Source organism: Hylobates moloch, unplaced genomic scaffold (genome assembly GCF_009828535.3).
Source record: "Hylobates moloch isolate HMO894 unplaced genomic scaffold, HMol_V3 SCAFFOLD_1, whole genome shotgun sequence".
Taxonomy (NCBI): domain Eukaryota; kingdom Metazoa; phylum Chordata; class Mammalia; order Primates; family Hylobatidae; genus Hylobates; species Hylobates moloch.
The window spans coordinates 22,223,165-22,242,509 of record NW_026652276.1 but is presented as its reverse complement, the minus strand read 5'-3'; the positions used below and the strand labels follow the sequence as shown (position 1 = coordinate 22,242,509).

The 19,345-nt window shown below is 57.9% G+C and overlaps 1 protein-coding gene across 2 annotated transcripts; it reads left to right on the top strand.

Moving 5' to 3' along the window:
- SLC4A3 (solute carrier family 4 member 3) lies at positions 1-14,191 on the top strand. Of its 2 annotated transcripts, XM_032754364.2 has the most exons (23): positions 1-185; positions 340-483; positions 845-1,010; positions 1,584-1,861; positions 2,020-2,135; positions 2,590-2,789; positions 4,417-4,565; positions 4,711-4,891; positions 5,314-5,449; positions 5,713-5,896; positions 6,307-6,406; positions 6,848-7,032; positions 7,701-7,926; positions 8,103-8,321; positions 8,732-8,880; positions 9,166-9,360; positions 10,079-10,309; positions 10,662-10,751; positions 11,190-11,356; positions 11,966-12,219; positions 12,662-12,831; positions 13,017-13,190; positions 13,878-14,191. In XM_032754364.2, exons 2-23 carry the CDS (start codon positions 433-435, stop codon positions 13,953-13,955), a joined length of 3,699 nt encoding a protein of 1,232 aa, XP_032610255.1. In that variant the 5' UTR covers positions 1-185; positions 340-432; the 3' UTR covers positions 13,956-14,191. The 2 variants fall into 2 exon arrangements, with proteins under 2 accessions (XP_032610255.1, XP_032610257.1); XM_032754366.2 differs by lacking the exons at positions 1-185; positions 340-483; positions 845-1,010 and adding an exon at positions 1,040-1,206.
- Positions 14,192-19,345: the final 5,154 nt, after the last annotated feature.

The following is a 19,345-nucleotide window of genomic DNA, read 5'->3' as shown; positions in this document are numbered from 1 at the left end:
AGGTGCGGAGCGGAGCGCGAGGAGGTGGAGCCGCGGGCTGCGGGCTCCGGCGCCTGCGTCCGCCCGGCCAGCCCGGCTCTGCGCTGCGAGAGGCCGGACTGCAGTCGCGGCTGCGCTCCGGAGCGAGCGCGGGGGACATGGGGCGCGGCGGCCCTCCTGGGCCTCGCAGGCTCCGGAGCCCCGAGGTACCGCGGGGCGGGGCGCGCTGGGCAGGGCGGGGGACCCGGGCTGTCCCGGGAGTGGCTGGGCCTCGGAGGGGAGCTTGGGCCGGGAGCGTGAATCCGGCTCCCGGGTGGGGGGCGCCAGCGCAAGGAACCTGACCCCGCCCTCCTCCCCCAGGGCTCCCCGCTAGGCCTCCTCAGTGGTCCCTCCTTCTCACCCGGTTCTCGGGTCCCTTAATGAGAGAGAGCGTCCCCAGCCGCCTACCTGGCGATGGCCAACGGAGTGATCCCGCCGCCCGGGGGCGCCTCCCCCCTACCCCAGGTGATCGGCGCGCGCGGGGGCGGTGGAGAGATGGGGGAGGAGAGGGGAGGGACTTTAGGGTGGACAGAGGAGTCCTCTGGCCGAACTCGGGACCCCTCAGATCCAGGGATGAGCTGGGCTGGGGGTTATGGAGAAAGAGGGGGGTTTTTGGTATTTTCCAGATCCATAGCCCTCTCTCTTTACAAGCTCTGGGAGCCCAGAGAGGGTGGTTTCTGGGATGCTGACACAGGCCTGGGAGCAAGGGGAGGGGGCCCGATGGTGCGAGAGCCTGCTGAGCTCTCCAAACTAGGGCTTGGAGTTGGGGTGGGTGTGGGGCCTTCATGGGTCAGGGGTCCTTAGCAGAGGCTGTCTGGGCCTGCAGGTCCGGGTGCCCTTGGAGGAGCCCCCTCTAAGTCCAGACGTGGAGGAGGAGGACGATGACTTGGGCAAGACCTTGGCTGTGAGCAGGTTTGGGGACCTCATCAGCAAGCCCCCGGCCTGGGACCCCGAGAAGCCCAGCCGCAGCTACAGCGAGCGGGACTTTGAGTGTGGGTAGCCTGGGGACCCCTAGTGCGGCCGCCCTCGCCACCATCACCTTCATCGCCACCATCACCGCGCTCACCTCCGGCTTGGTCACCCAGTGCCATCCTGTGCCGGACACTGTGCTGGACTCTGTGCTGGGCCACATGCCGTGTTCAGTCATCCTGCCTCCCCCACCCATCGCCTGTCCGCCTGCCAGGGGAGGTGGGCCCCAGACCAGGGGAGATCTAGGGAGCTGGGCCTGGGCCCTTCCACGGTGACCTTCCCCTTCCCCTTCGTCCCCACTCACTCCCTCCTTGTCCCACCTCGGCTAGTCCAACTCCGCCTTTCCCCTCCTTGCTGTATCACGTCTCCCCTCCCAGCCCCCTTCATGACCTTCCCTGTCCATCCACCCTCTCCTCCCACACCACCAGACCTCATCAATGACAGGCACGTGGACACAGGTGTTTGGGGGTCATGGCCCTGGAGGAAGGACTAGGGTGCCCTTGTTTGCGGCCTTGAGCTGGAAGGTGTGTGCCCTCGGGTGGGGAGGTCCCCTGTTTCTGCTGTGGGGGCCTCAACCGGATCTCCTGCACCCCCAGTTCACCGGCACACATCCCACCACACCCACCACCCGCTCTCAGCGCGCCTGCCTCCACCCCACAAGCTGCGGCGGCTGCCCCCCACCTCTGCCCGGCACACCAGGAGAAAGAGGAAGAAGGAGAAAACCTCTGCTCCCCCCTCCGAGGGGACCCCTCCCATCCAGGAGGAGGGGGGAGCCGGAGTGGATGAGGAAGAGGAGGAAGAGGAGGAAGAGGAAGGAGAATCTGAGGCAGAACCTGTGGAACCCCCACCCTCAGGGACCCCACAGAAGGCAAAGGTAGGGGCTTCCCTTTGGAGGGGTGGCAGGTCAGGGGTCAGGGAGGGGTGCAGAGAGGAGGAGATGAGCGCATGTTGGGGGCCTGTGTGAAGCTGGGTGGGGTTGGGGGCTGTATGGTAGGTCGGGGCAAGGCCCCAGGGCACATTCTATGTCTGCAGTTCTCCATTGGAAGCGACGAGGATGACAGTCCAGGCCTCCGTGGGAGGGCTGCTGTCACCAAGCCCCTGCCCTCGGTGGGCCCACACACTGACAAGAGCCCCCAGCACTCCAGCAGGTACTGGCTGCAGCCTCTACTTAGCAGGGCCCAGCCCAGAGCCGCAGGGTCCAGAGCTCCTGGCAGTCACCTCCTTCCTGACCCTGGGGAGTGTCCCCAGCTCTGACCCTGAGAAAAGAGGAGCAGGGTGTGGGAGGGGGGTGGGGATCCTTCTCTGTCCTCGTGATTTACAAGGAGGAGAGAACAAGGGGGGAGAAAAACAGAGAAGAGCAGAGTGAAGAGGTTAGGAGTTCCCCGGGAGAGAGTGACAGAGTAGAGAGGGTGAGGAGAAAGGTGGAGGAAAGGGGGAGCCACGCGATGGGGAAGGGGGCCTGGGTCAGCATCCTTTTCTGCCCAGGAGGGGCCTGGATCTCATGCTCAGGGTCTACTCCAGGCCCTGCTCTGAGCTGAGGGACGGTGATGGAACCACCGACCTGGCCCTGTCAAGTCCAAGGCTGCTGTGTTGCCTCCCCAGCTCCCCCAGCCCCCTGGCCCGGGCCTCCCGACTCACTGGGGAGAAAAGCCGGCCCTGGAGCCCATCAGCCAGTTATGACCTGCGGGAGCGACTGTGCCCAGGCAGTGCCCTGGGAAACCCAGGTGGTCCAGAGCAGCAGGTGCCCACAGATGAGGCGGAGGCCCAGATGCTGGGTTCTGCAGACCTGGACGACATGAAGAGTGAGTGAGACCTTGTGGCAGCCCCCATGGTCCACTGCGATGTACTCCCAGCCTGCGAGTGACCTTGGAGATGTTCTGAGCTGTGTCCCCTGCTCAGGGCTGACTCCTCTCTGAATCCCTGTCTGCTGGGATGTGGCCAGTGCTGGGGACCTCACTACCTCACCCAGCCACCCTCTCTGATGGCCAGAGCTGAGATTTCCTTTCCTGACACCTCACGCCTCAGTCCTGATTCTGTCCTCTGAGTCACCCCTAGAAAAAGGCAGCTCTCTTTTTCACATCATTGTATCCCTCCCCAAGGCCCCTCTTCTCAGGGTGAACTCTTTGTCTCCTAGCTCTTTGATCCCCTCCAAACCAGGCCCTGAGTCTGAGCCATTGCCCCAGACCCCTGCCTCTCACTGTGTCAGGACCCCTCACTCCCATCCCACTACCCTTGGTGGGGGGGCCTGGCTGTGATCTCGGCACATTCCTTCCATCTTATCAGTGCCCTGGTTTCTGTGCCACCTGTCATCACCCATGGGGCTCTGTGCCCAGGCCAGGGGCATCACTAATCCCTCCCCCTCCTCTGAGCCACAGTGTGTGGGTGGGGTGGGGGGAAGGGTAGGGCTTTGAGCTCAATACGTCATGGAAAGTTGCCAGGGCCTGAGGACAGGGACAGGAACAATCCGATGGCAGCAGTAGCAGCAGGATGGGGGGTGGGGGAGGGCGTGTTTACAGACCCAGGGTGGGGGCTGGATGCCGCAGGGAGCAGGCTTGTGGACGTGGGGAGTTGGGGTCGGGAGGCTGTGCCACCTTCAGCTCTGGTTGGACAGAAGCCACCCCGTCCAGGCTCCCACCTTGTAGGAGAGCCGAGGGGTCTGTCTGGTAGGGAGCGGGGGCCGAGGTCTCGGCCACCGGGAGAATGACGAGCCCACTGGAGGAGGACCCTGAGCCCAATGGGGCACTGAGCCCTGGGTCTGGGGATACCAATAGCTGGGGCTTTGGGAGGGATCCAGCCCCCAGTCCTCGAGACTCACTGGCCCCAGAAGACTTAGAGATGTTTGTGCTGGACTTTGAGGATGGTGACCCGTGGGAGTCCATCAGGGGCCAGCTGGGCCCCATGGCAGGGCCACCAACTTGTGAGTAACGGGGCTGCTGGCCTTTCCCCGACTGCTGCTGGCCTGGGTGGGGCAGACAGGAGGAAGGGAGCGAAGCCCTGCCTGAGTCTACTGGGCTGTGTACCTTCGGGGAGGGGACACGGGTGTTGAGATAGAGTGCACGGAAAGTGTTGGGGGCTCAGTGCCTGGGGACTCTGACTCAGTGCCTGTCATGGGACCCAGACGGAGAGGGAGGGGCAGTGGCCATGGCAGGGGCTGGAGGGTCTGGCTGGGGCTGTGGACTGAGCTGGGTCTACCTTTGGATTGCACCTTGGCCGGTGGTCCCAGGTGACCATGGGGAGGTCCTTCCCTCTTTCTGAGCTTCAGTCTTCTTATCAATGAAATGGCCACATGGGATTATGTGGTTTCCGTCGGCATGGCCTATTGGTGACTATAGAGCTCACCAAGTAGATGGGTTGGGCAGAAGGAGCTGGGCCGTGACCCCGAGGCCCCCAGCTGGACCTGTGGGACCCCCAAGCCCATCTTCTCTGCAGGTCACCGACTGGAGGACAACCCTGGTGTGCGGCGACACTTAGTGAAAAAGCCGTCCCGGACGCAGGGCGGGAGGGGCAGTCCCAGCGGCCTGGCCCCCATCCTTCGAAGGAAGAAGAAGAAGAAAAAGCTGGACCGGAGGCCTCATGAGGTTGGAATGCTGAGTGGGTGGGCCTGTGGCTTCCTCATGCCCCTCGGCCCCGGAGCCCTCCTCTCTTTGCCCCCCCTGTCTTGCCCCATCACGGTGTTCCCCACACCTGTTGGCCCCCGGGCCCTCACCTTTGGCACACCCCCAGGTGTTTGTGGAGCTGAACGAGCTGATGCTGGACCGCAGCCAGGAGCCCCACTGGCGGGAGACGGCCCGCTGGATCAAGTTTGAGGAGGACGTGGAGGAGGAGACGGAGCGCTGGGGGAAGCCCCATGTTGCCTCGCTCTCCTTCCGTAGCCTTCTGGAGCTCAGAAGGACCATCGCCCATGGTAGGGATCCCCAGGCCTGGCCCGAGGCTGCATGTCCTCTTCAGTCTGTGCCAGGCTGCTCAGCTCCCAGGAACACTCTCCAGAGTCCTGGGCACAGGCAAGATCAGCTGCCACCTAGGACTATGGGGTCCATTTGCCTGGGCGGCCCGTGAGCCCCGAGGGGCAGGGCTGTATCTGGTGCATGCGGTCAGTCAACAAATGGCTTCCCCTTCCTTGGTGGGGAGGGGCCTTGCCCTCGTTTCCATGCTCCATTTTCACGGCCCCTCTCTGACTGGCCTGTGGCAATATGGAGCTGTGTATCCACCTGGGTACATTGGGCCCTTCCAGCACATTTGCACGCTTTTGGGGGGCAAGGCAGAGTGGGAGGAGATGTCTCCTGTCTGATGGGACTGTGCCCTCTCTGTGCCTGACTGTCCCCCTAGGAGCTGCCCTCCTGGACCTGGAGCAAACCACCCTGCCAGGCATTGCACACCTCGTGGTGGAGACCATGATTGTGTCCGACCAGATCCGGCCAGAGGACAGGGCCAGCGTCCTACGTACCCTGCTACTGAAGCACAGGTGCCAGGGTGGGTCCCTGGGAGGGGCCTGTCAGGCTCAGCTGCCCTTCCGGGAGCACAGCCTCTTCCGAGTGGCTCCCAGCCTCTGCTTGAATACCACAAGTGACAGAGAGCTCATTTCTATCTTTTGACACTTTCAATCATTAGAAAGTTTTTTTTACACTGAGGCAGAGGGATGGAGGCCCTGACCCTCCACTACTCACTTCATGACCTCAGTCTACCATGAGCCTCTCCTCCTCACCTGCCTCACCCTGCCCCTTCCAGCCATCCCAACGATGACAAGGACAGTGGCTTCTTTCCCCGAAACCCATCGAGCTCCAGCATGAACTCAGTTCTGGGGAATCATCACCCAACTCCCAGCCATGGCCCTGATGGGGCGGTGCCTACCGTGGCTGATGACCTGGGGGAGCCAGCCCCACTCTGGCCACATGACCCTGACGCCAAGGAGGTCAGTGCCCTTGCTTTGGCTTGGGCCAGGGGACTGAGAGGGTGTCTAGTTTCAGTCGAGGTCATCGACGACTTCACTGAGCGGGTTGGGAAGGTTGGATTGCTGGCATCATGCTGGGCATTGGGGGACCTAGAGGAGACCCGCATGAGGGGTCCCTGCCCTGAGACGCAGGAGGTTTGAATGTGATGATGTGGCAGACCCACAGGAGCTGTTTAAACAAGATAAGGCTGAGGTGGTAGTTGGGGACGTCGAGGCAGGGTCCACATCCCAGCTGGTGGGGCCACAGTGCAGTACCTGCCTACTCTGGGAGGGAGAGGGAGGTCTCAGAGCCAGGGCTGGAGCCAGGGCTGGGAGGGCCTGCCATGGCCTCCGGTCTGGGTCCCAGCCCTATTCCAGTTCTGCGTCCTCAGAAGCCCCTCCACATGGCTGGGGGAGATGGTCACCGGGGGAAAAGCCTGAAGCTGCTGGAGAAGATCCCTGAAGATGCTGAGGCCACTGTTGTGCTTGTGGGTGAGGAGGGCCGGGCGCTGGGGGCAGGGTCTGCAGCGTGTGTGTGCCTCTCCTGGGGGCCTGCTTGTCTGAGCTCTGGCCTGGAGGCCACCTCTTCCATCTCCCTCCAGGCTCCCACCTGGTCCCTACTCTTCCTCACAACCTGTCTTAGCCCAGCCCTTTCTTTTGTAGTCCCCTGCCTGCTTCCTGTCCAGTTTTCTGCTATCTTGGAGTTGGAGTTAGAAAAAAAAAGCAACACTTCTTTAATACCCTGAGTTTCCATCTGTTGGCGAATTGTACTCAATGTGTAGACACATAAGCGAATAGTGCCCTTTTAGACTGGGGTTTCTTTGCACAGTTTACAACCTGCTCAACTGTCCACGATAGCCCTAGATAGCTGCCCCAGGGCCCGCCTTGACTGCTCCTCTTTGCCCAGCGCCCTGTGCTTTCCTCTTGCCCTAGGTTGTGTGCCTTTCTTGGAGCAGCCTGCAGCAGCCTTCGTGCGGCTGAATGAGGCTGTACTCCTGGAGTCTGTGCTTGAGGTCCCTGTCCCAGTCCGCTTCCTCTTCGTGATGCTGGGGCCCAGCCACACCAGCACTGACTACCACGAGCTTGGGCGCTCCATTGCCACCCTTATGTCTGACAAGGTTGGGCGCATGCTGGCTTTCAAGGCCTCTTCTCCTAGGCCCTGCTTACCCCTGTCCCTCTCGTTGTCCACAGTGGTGCCCATAGAGGCAAGGGTGCTAGAGGCCCCTGGGTGGAGGCCGTGCCCTGGAGGGTGGTGGGGGGAGCTGTTGGCCCAGGGGAGAAGAGAGAGCCCTGGGCTGTGGCTGTGGGAGGGGATGGTGACATAAGGGGAAAAGCCCAGACCCCAGAGCTTTGTATGTGACGTGAGACTTGATCAGGAGGGCTGGGTGCGCTGGTCTTTGCTGTGGCTTCTCCTGGGATTAGATAGGAGCGTCCTTTAGCCAGGGGCAACATTCACAATATTTATCAGCCTGTAAGGTGTAGCTGATCCAATTGGAATGGCTCTGGAAGACCCCGCTCTGCCAGGCGTTATCCCTTTAGTTGCTGCATGTGGAAGTCTGGCATCTCCTGGGGGAATGGAGGGCACCTGGGGCTTTGGGGCAGTGGCTTGCTGGCCTGCAGGGATGGGTGTCAGTGTTCCAACAGCCAACACTGTTGGACTGGCCCAATATCTACGACTGAATGTCCACCCTGCCTGTAGCTCAGTGACCCAACACCCGCCTCAAGTCTCCCTCCTGGAGGTTCCCTTGGCCGTCCCTGAGGGTCCTGGCCCTCTCATTGCCCCCAGCTGTTTCATGAGGCTGCCTACCAGGCAGATGACCGGCAAGACCTCCTGAGCGCCATCAGCGAGTTCCTGGATGGCAGCATTGTGATCCCCCCGTCCGAGGTGGAGGGCCGTGACCTGCTGCGCTCCGTGGCTGCTTTCCAGCGAGAGCTGCTTAGGAAGCGGCGAGAGCGTGAACAGACCAAAGTCGAGATGACCACACGGGGTGGCTACACGGCCCCTGGGAAAGGTCAGACCCTTGGGGGCTGAGTGCCCGCAATACACACTCCCCCATCCCAGGGCCCTAAGGCTGTGACCCCAGCCCCGTCCTGACTCCTGGAGTCCTTTGCATCCCTGATCCCAAAAGCCCGGGGCCTCCAAGCCAGAGGGAGTGGTCTGTGCCCCAGCAGCCCCTTGTTCCCCCAGAACTGTCTTTGGAGTTGGGGGGCTCTGAGGCAACCCCTGAAGATGACCCCTTGCTGCGGACGGGCTTGGTATTTGGGGGGCTTGTGCGGGATGTGAGGCGCCGGTACCCGCACTACCCCAGTGACCTGCGAGATGCGCTGCACTCCCAGTGTGTGGCCGCTGTGCTCTTCATCTACTTCGCAGCCCTCAGCCCTGCCATCACCTTTGGGGGACTGCTGGGTAAGGGCCTGGGGCTTGGGGAGTTGAGGGGCTCCTCTAGTCACTTCTGGTCCCAGTGTCACTTGCAGGATTCTGGGTCTGGGTGTGATCACATTAGGGGGCCAATGGTTAGACGTGCTAGCAAAGGTGTAAGCACCTTACAGAGATGCTGGATCAGGGAATCCCAGAGATCACCTTTGGGGGGCTATAAAGTGAGGGTGTGGGAGAGGTGTAAAGGATGGGGGATCCTGTGATCACCATTGGGGGCTAGTGGGGAGGGTCTGGGAGCAATGGGGTATGGAAGGGACCCTGTGTGTCGCTCTAAGGGGCTGCTCTGCTTTTGTTGGGGGCCCCAGTTTAGGACAAGCTAGACGAGGAAGGGGGCAGATAGACAGAGCCAGGCTAGGGCCATCCTGCCCGTGCTGCCGCAGGAGAGAAGACCGAGGGACTGATGGGCGTGTCCGAGCTAATCGTGTCCACTGCTGTGCTCGGCGTCCTCTTCTCTCTGCTGGGGGCTCAGCCGCTGCTCGTGGTTGGCTTCTCTGGGCCGCTGCTCGTGTTTGAGGAAGCCTTCTTCAAGGTGAGGCGAAGCCTTGCCCTGCTCCATCCATCCTGCCCCACACTTTTCCTTACCTATATCCTGCCCCACACTCTTCCTTACCTACATCCTGCCCCACACTCTTCCTTACCTACATCCTGCCCCACACTCTTCCTTACCTACATCCTGCCCCACACTCTTCCTTACCTAGGGGATGGGTCCCTGCATTCTCCCCCTTCCTCGGAGTTCATCCACTGCCTATTCCAGGGGGCACTGACACCCAGGGCAGGCAACCTGTGGGTAACGACTGCTCCCACCCCCGCCTAGTTCTGCCGAGCCCAGGACCTGGAGTACCTCACTGGCCGGGTGTGGGTTGGCCTCTGGCTGGTGGTCTTCGTCCTTGCCCTGGTGGCCGCCGAAGGCAGCTTCCTGGTCCGCTACATCTCGCCTTTCACCCAGGAGATCTTTGCCTTTCTCATCTCACTCATTTTCATCTATGAGACCTTCTACAAGCTCTACAAGGTGGAGGTCCAGAGAGGTCTTGGGGGTGGCAGAGATGGAGGTGGACATTGCCCTGGGGAGGACAGCATGGGAGGGGGAGGTATGGAGAACTGGGGGACAAGGAGAGGGACTGTGTTGGGAGTGAGGGGTTCTAGGGACACCCTAGGCTAGGTCTGAGCTGAAGGGGAGGGAGTCAGACCCAGGGGGTGGGTGCCAGGTTACGACGACTCCAGGCACCTGGTTGGAGGCTTAGTAATAAGGACTCTCCTGCACAGGTATGTGATGGGGAGGGAGCTGTCAGTGCTAAGGGGCTGGGTGTCCTTGGGTCACCTTTTGTAGAGGAGTGTGTGTGTGTGTGTGTGTGTGTGTGTGTGTGTGTGTGGTGAGTATGGTGTGTTGTGTGTTGTGTGTGTGATGTGTGTGTTGTATGTTGTGTGTGGTGTGTGTGTGCACGTGTGTGCGTGTGTGTGCATGTTGTGTGTGTTGTGTGTATGTATGTTGTGTGTGTGGTGTGTATGTGGTATATTGTTTTTTTGTGTTGTGCGTGTTGTGTGTGTATGTGTTGTGTGTGTTGTATGTGTGTTGTGTGTTGTGTGTGTGGTGCAGCTGGATGTCTGTGCATTACTGTTGTCTGACCAGGTATTGAGGGGCCACCCTCTCTCTCACAGGTGTGCTGATGACGATGAAATCAGGTCACCTGCCAGGTGAGTGACAAGGCGTCCTTGTTATCCACACACAGGTATTCACAGAGCACCCACTGCTGCCGTTCTACCCCCCTGAGGGGGCCCTGGAGGGGGCCCTGGATGCTGGTCTGGAGCCGAATGGCAGTGCACTGCCCCCCACCGAGGGCCCACCCAGCCCGAGGAACCAGCCCAATACGGCACTGCTCTCACTCATCCTCATGCTCGGGACCTTCTTCATCGCCTTCTTCCTGCGCAAGTTCAGGAACAGCCGCTTCCTGGGGGGCAAGGTGCATGGCTGCTGGGTGTGGAGCCCCCAAGAGTCCCACAATTCCTGTTGTGGGAGCTCCCCAGAGAGGCTGCACCCCTTCCCCGATCAGCCCATGGACCAAAACCCAGCCCGGGCAGCCCCTCACCCCTTTGGAAGCCTCTTCCCTGGGTGTCTTCTTGCTCTTTGCTCAGAGAAGTCTAATCAAGACAACAGCCTCCCAGGCCGCGCTGGCACTTGTGGGGTTGAGAGGCAGTTGGGGGGCCTTCTGGCTCTAGCTTGGACCCAGGCAGGGCCAGAGATGGCAAGCCCCGTGTTAGCCTGCTGACCTTGCCTCCACCTTTTGCTCCCTTCCCCGACCTGCCCCTCTCAAGGCTCGTCGCATCATCGGGGACTTTGGCATCCCCATCTCCATCCTGGTGATGGTCCTGGTGGATTACTCCATCACAGACACCTACACGCAGGTGAGGGAGCCCCAGCCTGTGGCAGCTGCTCTCACCCCCAGGCCAGGAGAGGGAGCCCACGACACACCTCCATGGGCCCTGGGATTGGGATCAGGCCTGAACTCAGCTTTCCCAGTGGAGTGGCCGCCCTGGGGGCTGAGGGCCTTCCCCAGGGAGCCTGAGTGATGAATCCGAGAGAAGCAGGTGTGGGGCTGGGAGCAGAATGACAGGTATCCCACACAGGTCCCCTGAAGCTCTGGGGCTCAGGGAGGAGGCGCTTCATTTCCCTGCCCTCTACTGGATCCTTGAAAGGACAGTGACTTTTGGAGGATGCAAAACTAATTTCCCCCTAACCTGTTCACACCCCAGCTCCCTGAAGTCCTGAAATGGGGACGCAGCTTGGTGGGCTTCCTAGCATGGGGAGGCTGTGTCCCTGAACCCTGTTTTCCTGCCATGCAGAAGCTCACGGTGCCTACAGGGCTCTCAGTGACCTCTCCCGATAAGCGCTCCTGGTTCATTCCACCCCTGGGCAGTGCCCGTCCTTTCCCGCCCTGGATGATGGTGGCAGCCGCTGTCCCCGCCCTCCTCGTCCTCATCCTGATCTTCATGGAGACACAGATCACGGCGTGAGAGAGATGGGAGGAGGAGGTGGGAGGGACGAGGCCAAGCTCCTTGGCTCCTTGGCTTGGTTTCAGGGTTATGGCAGGGACATCATTATCAGTATCGGGGTGCTGGGTGGGTGGGAGCTGGTGGCAAGCCTTGAGGAAGAGAGTGTGTGTGGAGGAGCTGGCAGGGGTGGGGAGGAGGTGGGGGAGGAGCAGAGAGCAGTGGCATCCGGGGCAGGGGCACGGTTTCCCCGTGATGGTTTGACATGACATCTGTTGCCACCACTGTTTGCAGGGTGGCACTTGACAGTGCTCAGAACACTCTAGCAGTCTAAGCTTGCACCCAGAAATGCTCACATGTATCTAATTTTGGTTAAACCACAATAACGTGGTAAGATCTGGCATCTGGCTTTTGTGGTGTTTTAAATATTCACAGTATGAGAATTTGGCTCACATTTGCTTCAATGTGAGAACTTCAATTTGGGAACTTGAAAGAAGAAGCTGGCAGTCCTGGGGAGAACTGTTGTCTACACGTCCTCCCCCCACCATCTCGTCTCTGTGTGCGTGCCTGTCTTTGTCCCCTGCCCCTGCCAGGCCAGCCACACCCCGCTCCCCACCTTCTCCCTGCAGGCTTATCGTCAGCCAGAAGGCGCGGAGGCTGCTCAAGGGCTCCGGTTTCCACCTGGACCTGCTCCTCATTGGCTCCTTAGGGGGCCTCTGTGGGCTGTTTGGGTTGCCCTGGCTCACAGCTGCCACGGTCCGCTCTGTCACCCATGTCAATGCGTTGACAGTGATGCGTACTGCCATCGCGCCTGGTGACAAGCCCCAGATCCAGGAGGTGCGGGAGCAGCGGGTCACTGGTGTGCTCATCGCCAGCCTCGTGGGTGAGAGCCCGCCTCCACCCTGCACACCCCCTTCCTTGGGCCCCATGGCCTTACATCTTCACTATCCCAGGCTTGACCCTGAATCTCCCAATGTGCTGTGTGTTGCCCTCGATCTGACCCCCAAACCTGCTTCCCAACACTCCTCTAGCCCCTTACCCCTTACTCCAGGAGTCCTTTCCTGGCTCTCTGTCCTGCCCCCTCTTCTCTGGGTTTCACCATGTTAGCCATGATGGTCTTATCTCCTGACCTTGTGATCCACCCACCTCGGCCTCCCAAAGTGCTGGGATTACAGGCGTGAGCCAATGTGCCCGCCCCCCCCCCCTTGTTCATGGTGATAAGGCCAAGCTGATTGGTCCTGTGGGTCCATGTCACCTCCCCCCAGGCCTGTCCATCCTCCCAGGGGCTGTCTGAGGGTCAGGCGGGTCTGTGTCACCTCCTCCAGGCCTGTCCATCGTCATGGGGGCTGTGCTGCGTCGGATCCCATTGGCTGTGCTCTTTGGGATCTTCCTGTACATGGGGGTCACGTCCCTGTCTGGTATCCAGCTGTCCCAGCGTTTGTTGCTCATCCTCATGCCGGCAAAACACCATCCTGAGCAGCCCTATGTGACCAAGGTAGGGCCGGGAAGCATGGGGGTAGGGCAGTGGGGTGATGGGAAGGGGATCCAGAGGGATCTGGGAGCATCGATGGACGGGATGAATATGAAGGAGAAGCTGGGACCTGGGAGCCAAATTCCCCATGATGTGGGTGGGAGCAGGCTGGGACGCTGTGCACTGAGGCCCACTGGCTGCTCCCCTAGGTAAAGACGTGGCGGATGCATCTGTTCACCTGCATCCAGCTGGGCTGCATCGCACTGCTCTGGGTGGTCAAGTCCACGGCGGCCTCACTCGCCTTTCCCTTCCTGCTGCTGCTCACGGTGCCTCTGAGGCATTGCCTTCTGCCCCGGCTCTTCCAGGACAGGGAGCTGCAGGCGGTAAGGGGGTGGTGGTCTGGGGAAACAGTATTAGGGCAAGTGGGCACTGGGTTCCAATCTGTGTTTGGCCACCCACTAGTTGTGTTAGTTGTGAAACTTGTGTAACTTGTGTTGCAAGTTATCTCACCTTCCAAAATCTTATTTTCACCTGTATAATAGAGGTAATCATAGACCCTACCTTATAGGACTGTTGGGAGGGTCAAGTGCAAGTCCAGGTAAAGGCCTTAGGATGGTGGTTTTGTAAGGGAGTTGGCACGGGGCTGCTGCACACAGCTGTGCAGGTGGTGCCTGACCAAAAACACCCAGCTGAGAGGCTACAGGGTTGATGTGGCACTGGTGTCCACCCTGAGCCCTGTTTTTGTCAACTAGAGGAAAAGACATCTTTTTGCAATTTATCCATACTCAAACATGGTGTACAAAGGTACCACAGCAACTAGAAGTGGCCTCAGGAAAGAGCTTCCTAATAATAATCATTATTATTATCACCAGGAGGGGCCAGGTATCTGGTCTGGGAGGTGACCTAAGGCTTTGGCCAAGGGTAATGCTGCTACCCAGGGTCATGGTACTTGCAGAGAGGCCCAGGAAAGGTCAGGGAGCAGAGAGGGCTGCAGGTTGGAGGAGGAGTTGGAGAATGGGAGGGGACGAGCCTGCTTCCCTGCCTTCCCCAACCTTCTGTTCCCTCTGCAGCTGGACTCGGAAGATGCTGAACCAAACTTCGATGAGGATGGCCAGGATGAGTACAATGAGCTGCACATGCCAGTGTGACCCTTGAAGACAGTGCCCCTCAGAGACCCCAAGACCTTAGGGATTGACACCTGGGCCTCAGGCAGAGCCCAGCCCTGGGCTGGGGGGCTCCTCAGGACCCAGAGATGTGCCTGGAACCACTCCTGATGCCATGACTAGAGTGGCCCCCATGACTTCTGCCCGGGGTGTTGACCTCGCCTCACCTTTCACAGACCAGACCGGCACAGGCCTTGAGCTCATTATAACCACACTCCTTGTCTTGTGTCTGCCTCACTTTCTTGGTTCCATCTTTGGTTTCTCAGGTCATACTTATCCATTTGGAATTGGAAGAATTCTATTTTCAGGGTCATCAAAACCAGGGAGAGGTTTGAGTCAAGGAGAGTCCTTGGGAGAAAAAGAGAGAATCAAGACTACAGAAGGCCAGAGCTGGGCCTTATCATCATCCCCCAGGCCCCCTCAAGTGCAGCCGAGGAGCGGGCGGTGGGGGTGGGGACACTCAAGGTCTGCTCAAGGTCACATGCCCATGAATCCAGCCCCTGCTTAGCAAGACGGAGAACAGGGGAGGGGAGAGGGAGAAAGTTGCTCCATTGTAGCCACTGAAGAAATCAGAGGCTGTGGGGCCACAGAGGGAATGGAAAATGTCGCTCTTCTTTTCTTGATCTCTGGCCTTCCGAGGAGCAGAGATAGCAACCCAATCCCTTAGACGCCAGGGTGATGCCGGATTTGGGGACCCTGGACCATTTTAGATTCTGCTGGCTTAGAGAGGCAGTTCTGGGATTCCTGAGGCCACTCCTTGTGCAACAGTCTCAGTTTTGCCAGAAATAACCTGGGGGACTTGAGGGGAGCGGGAGCCCATTGCGTCATAGTTGCTAGGCAACCCCCAGCCTAAAGGAGCGCATCGTCCCCCGTTGCCCTCCGGTGGCCGCTCTCGCATGCTGCAGGCTCTGTCCTGACTGAGGAATAGCAGCACTGCCACCTGGTGGATCCGCGGCGCTCAGAGAGCCCATTCAGTTCTTCCCGGGGAGACCAAGCCCGGTCAGGCAGGTTCCGTGTTCTGCAGCTCTGGGCAGCTCAGAGCTTCTGAGGCTGGGGATCCCTCAGCCCCACGTTAGCAGTTTCCTCCGGAGCTGGTGCTGCTGCTTTCTTTTCCTTTTCCAATTTTGCTCCCCGATGTGCCGAACTCCTATCAACTCCAGTGGGGAAGGCACCAGACTCAAGAGGTGGAAGAAGAGACCCAGACTAGCAAACGAGACATGGGGTTTTACTGGGGCTTACATACAGGGGAGAGAGTCCAGTGGTGGTGAGCGGGAGCAGGAGAAACCACAACCGCTTGCAAAAAGCAGTTTCTATAGCACTTCCACTTAGCACCTTCCCCCTAACACCCTCCACCTGGGGATCTTCGTTTAACCCAGACTTGGGCCTGGACCTTTCCCTTTATGGCCCGTATTTCACAGCCTGGGGGCTCAGATGTTTCTCATAGACAAGGAAGGACTCTCCAGGTTGGCGACTCCTGGCTTCCTTAGCTTGGAAGATACATTCAGGTGTGCCTGCCACACATGGCCATTCTCAGCCTGTGCTTAAGTTCCTGCGATCAGGTGCAGTTACCATACACTCCCAGGTGTTCAGGCCAACAGCTGGTGCCCCGAAACTGGTCAGGAGAGAAGGGATAGGCCACCGTGAGGCTGTTTGTTGTGTTCCTAAGGAAGAGAAGAGCCCTCCAGCTGCCCTGGATTATTGTCCAGGTGTAAGCATTTTATTCCAGTCCACCTCGGCTCCCTGGGTCTCTGGTGCCATGTGGCCTCTAACTACATTTAGCCTCTCCTTTGTATGTGTGAGGACAAGATTCCTTTTCCTTTAGATTGGCCAAGGCTGGGTGGAATTTCAAAAGAACTTTGCCAAGGAACAAAGTCAAGGTCAAACGCAAAACCTAGAAGGGACATGTGCAGAGGAGCTTCCAAACACAGATGGCAGGGGCCACTCAGACAAGTTTGGTTGAGAGGCTTTGCACATGAAAACCCTGGTTCCTTCCTAGAGTCCTGCTTCTCCTTGCGGGCTTGGATGCGGGCAGGCTCCCCTGTTTGGTCTTGGGGATTCCTAGACCCCACAGGAAGGAACTGCACTTTTTCCAGCCCCTGCAAGGAAATGCCAGTTTGGGCCCAGAAAGGTGGATTCCTCATTGGACACAGTTGGTGTCAGTCATCTCTGCTTGGCAAATAGCTGCGAACTGTGGGTGTTCCTCCACTGCAAAATGAAAAGAGGGGCGGGGCCTTCTGACATGGGGAATGAGTCCTGGTCGCGGTTGGTGGGTCAGGGTGGACTCCAGCAAAGCTAGGCCTTGAGGCCTCAGAGCAGTAGGCGAAAAAGCTTCAGTGACAGCCAGTGATAACCGCTTGTCACCCTGGCAGCCTTACTCATTTAAAGACGACCCCATCCATGCCAAGGGAGGGCAGCCGTAGTTTAGGAAGGGCAGGAGGCCAGGGTTAGCTAACATTCTGAGCTCACCCAACACACCCAACACAGTCAGGGGGACCATGGAGGGTTGAGAAGACCCAGGACGCTGCAGCAACCAAAATGGCTGCCAGGGATGGAGACCCAGGGGGATAGGAGAGGAAAGAGAGACCCAGCTTGGGTGTGTGACACAGCGGATGACAAGATACACGGCAAACCCATAGAAAGGCAACCAGGCCTGACCTGGGGCCTGGCTGGTCAGACAGCATGTCATTTGGGGACATTCAGAGTTTGCCCTGAAGCCTTTGTAGCCCCAGTGTTTCCTCTGACTTTCTCTTCACTGGGCTTCTGACCTTCTCCTCTTGGAGTGCTGGGGCCCTCAACTCAGGTCCTATTCAAGGTGCAGAGGAGAGTTAGTGGAGGGGAGCCCCAGCCGGCCCTTATGGCCCAGCTCTGGGGGGTAGGACAGGACAGTTACTAAAAAGGGGACAAAGACCATTGTATTTTTGAACATCCGGCCTCTCTGCCATCTGCTCTGGACTGGAAGCGGCTTTGGGAACGTGCACGTGCATTGGCCCTTCAGTAAGGACATCCGGCCTGTCGCCATTTCCCCCGCCCCTTCCTGCTTTCTGAGTGGGGTTATGGCCACATCTTGGGCAGCTGCCCAAAGCTTTCATTATCCCCGGACAAGTTCAGGCCCACTTCAGGCCCTGAGGAGTGCTAGCTCATTCTTTTACTTTGGGCAAAGAGGGCGGCTGTCACTTTCTTGTTCATGGTGAGGATTCAGCTCGCTCAAGATATCTGATGCCCTTGTGACAGCGTCTGGCTGTCAGAGCTCGTAGACCATCTGCTGGGATTGCCCTAGGCCCCTCCTTTAGGGCACAGAACGTGGCAATAATGTGTCCCATTTGGCAGCCTGTGTGACATTTCTTCTTGTATGTTATCAGGTGACTCAAATAATGATCATGCCTGTTGACACTTGGAGCTCTCAAAGGGAATTCTGAGCAGCAAAGGAAAGGTGACACAGAACTCAAGGGCACTTGCGCTGAGCGCTGCCCATGCAGCTGGTGATTAAGCCATTGCCGAAAACAACAATAAAACAGATTTTGGGCAAGCAGGGAATGGTGGATTGAATCCAGTGTGGCAAAAAAGGAAATACAAAGTGAGGAATGTGGTTTCCAGATAAATAAATTATATAATTGTGATTCACCACTTGTGCAAAGAGCAGACTCCAGTGTTTGTAGGATTTATGTTCTGGAAGGAAGATTTAATATTTGAGCCTGCTGCTGAGATTATTTTTAATTTTGTTGGAACTGTTTCTTTTTACTGAACAATGCTTTATTAAGTGCTGACTAAGCGGACAGCCACTGGGTTGTTCTCTGGATGGTGGATGAGTCACAGTTGGGTTTGGGAGATGAGGTGAGGAGCAGGGAGCTCTTTAATGCCTGCAATTCCAGGGACAGGGCTTAGGACCATGGGAGAGGAGGGACAAAGAGGGGGTGGGGCACAGCTGGAGATGAGGAAGGGGCTGGGAACAAGGGCTCAGAGCTGGTGGGAAGGTGGGAGTGAGGGGAGCATGGAGGAGGGTGCAAAACCAGACTTCCATTTGTGAGTCCCTAAGCATCCCCTGCCACGCCTCCTTTCTCACTGTACACGCATTGCGTGTTCTTGTCTGTCTCCCTATAGGCTGTGAGATGGGCAGAGACCTGGCCTGAGTCTCCTTTGTATTCCTAATGCCTCCCACAGTGCCTGGCCACAGGGGTGCATGGAGGGTAAGGGGGTGAGCAGGTGGCAGAGAAAGAAGGACTAAGAGGTCACAGACTCCACCACATTTAGATCCAGTGAGCAGTGCATCCTTGTCTGTGTTAACTGGTTATCATAAGAGAGACCATAGCGGTCCTTGGCTCCAGGGCCACCAGGGAGCTCATGCAGCTTTTCCAGGCTTGGGAGAGAGAAGGTGGGTCGGGGGAGCTTAGGAAGGACACACTCTCAGGAAGTGGTGTCTCTTCCAGGGACAACCAGCCTAGACTATAAGGTCCGGAGCAGCTGGTCAGGATATCAGGCTCTTGAGATAGTGGATTTTTTCTACGAATGTGGCCCACACAGCAAACAACATTTTTAATTTAATTTTAAAAATTATTTTTATTTCAATAGGTTTTGGGGGAACAGGTGGTGTTTGGTTACATGGATAACTTCCTGAGTGGTGATTCCTGAGCTTTTGGTGCACCCATCACCCGAGCAGTATACACTGTACCCAATCAGCAAACAACATTTTAAAATAACCAAGTTGTGTCAATGAATACAAAGCAGCAAGTCCTCAAAACTACTGAAAAGAGCCCAGAAGTGGGGAACATTTCTCTGAGATCAGAGGAGTCCTTAGGCAATGTTTCCCCAAGTGGGGAAGGATACCAGTAGTGGCGCGTGAGATGATTTTAGATGTGGTTTTGATAGTTTAGCTGTCACAGTTATATATTTTCATGTGTTTTAGAAAAAAATACAATGAGTACTTGAGCCCCATAATTTTGCAGACAGTATTGTGTAGGATAAGTCTAAATACATATGTTAAAAACAGTGAATTGATTTAAAGGAAAAGTGCTAAGTTTATAACTGTACAGTTAGTAGGCATATGATATGGTTTGGATCTGTGTTCCTGCCCAAATCTCATGTTGAATTGCAATCCCCAGTGTTGGAGGTGGGGCCTAGTGAGAGGTGATTGGATGATGGGGACAGATTCCCCCTCGGTGCTCTTGTGATAGTGAGTGAGGTTTCATGAGATCTGGTCATTTAAAAGTGTGTCGCACCTCCCCCCTCTCTCTCTTGCCCCTGCTCTGGCCATCTAAGACATGTCTGCTTCTCCTTCACCTTCTGCTATGATTGTAAGTTTCCTGAGGTCTCCCCAGAAGCAGAGCCACTGTGTTTCCTGTACAACCTGCAGAACCATGAGCCAATTAAACCTCTTTTCT

Coding starts and splice junctions, on each gene's coding strand:
- SLC4A3 (XM_032754364.2), top strand. CDS start 433: ATGGCCAACGGAGTGATCCCGCCGCCCGGGGGCGCCTCCCCCCTACCC. Junction 4,892..5,313: donor CAGAAGGACCATCGCCCATG/GTAGGGATCCCC, acceptor CTGTCCCCCTAG/GAGCTGCCCTCCTGGACCTG. Junction 9,361..10,078: donor CCTTCTACAAGCTCTACAAG/GTGGAGGTCCAG, acceptor ATCCACACACAG/GTATTCACAGAGCACCCACT.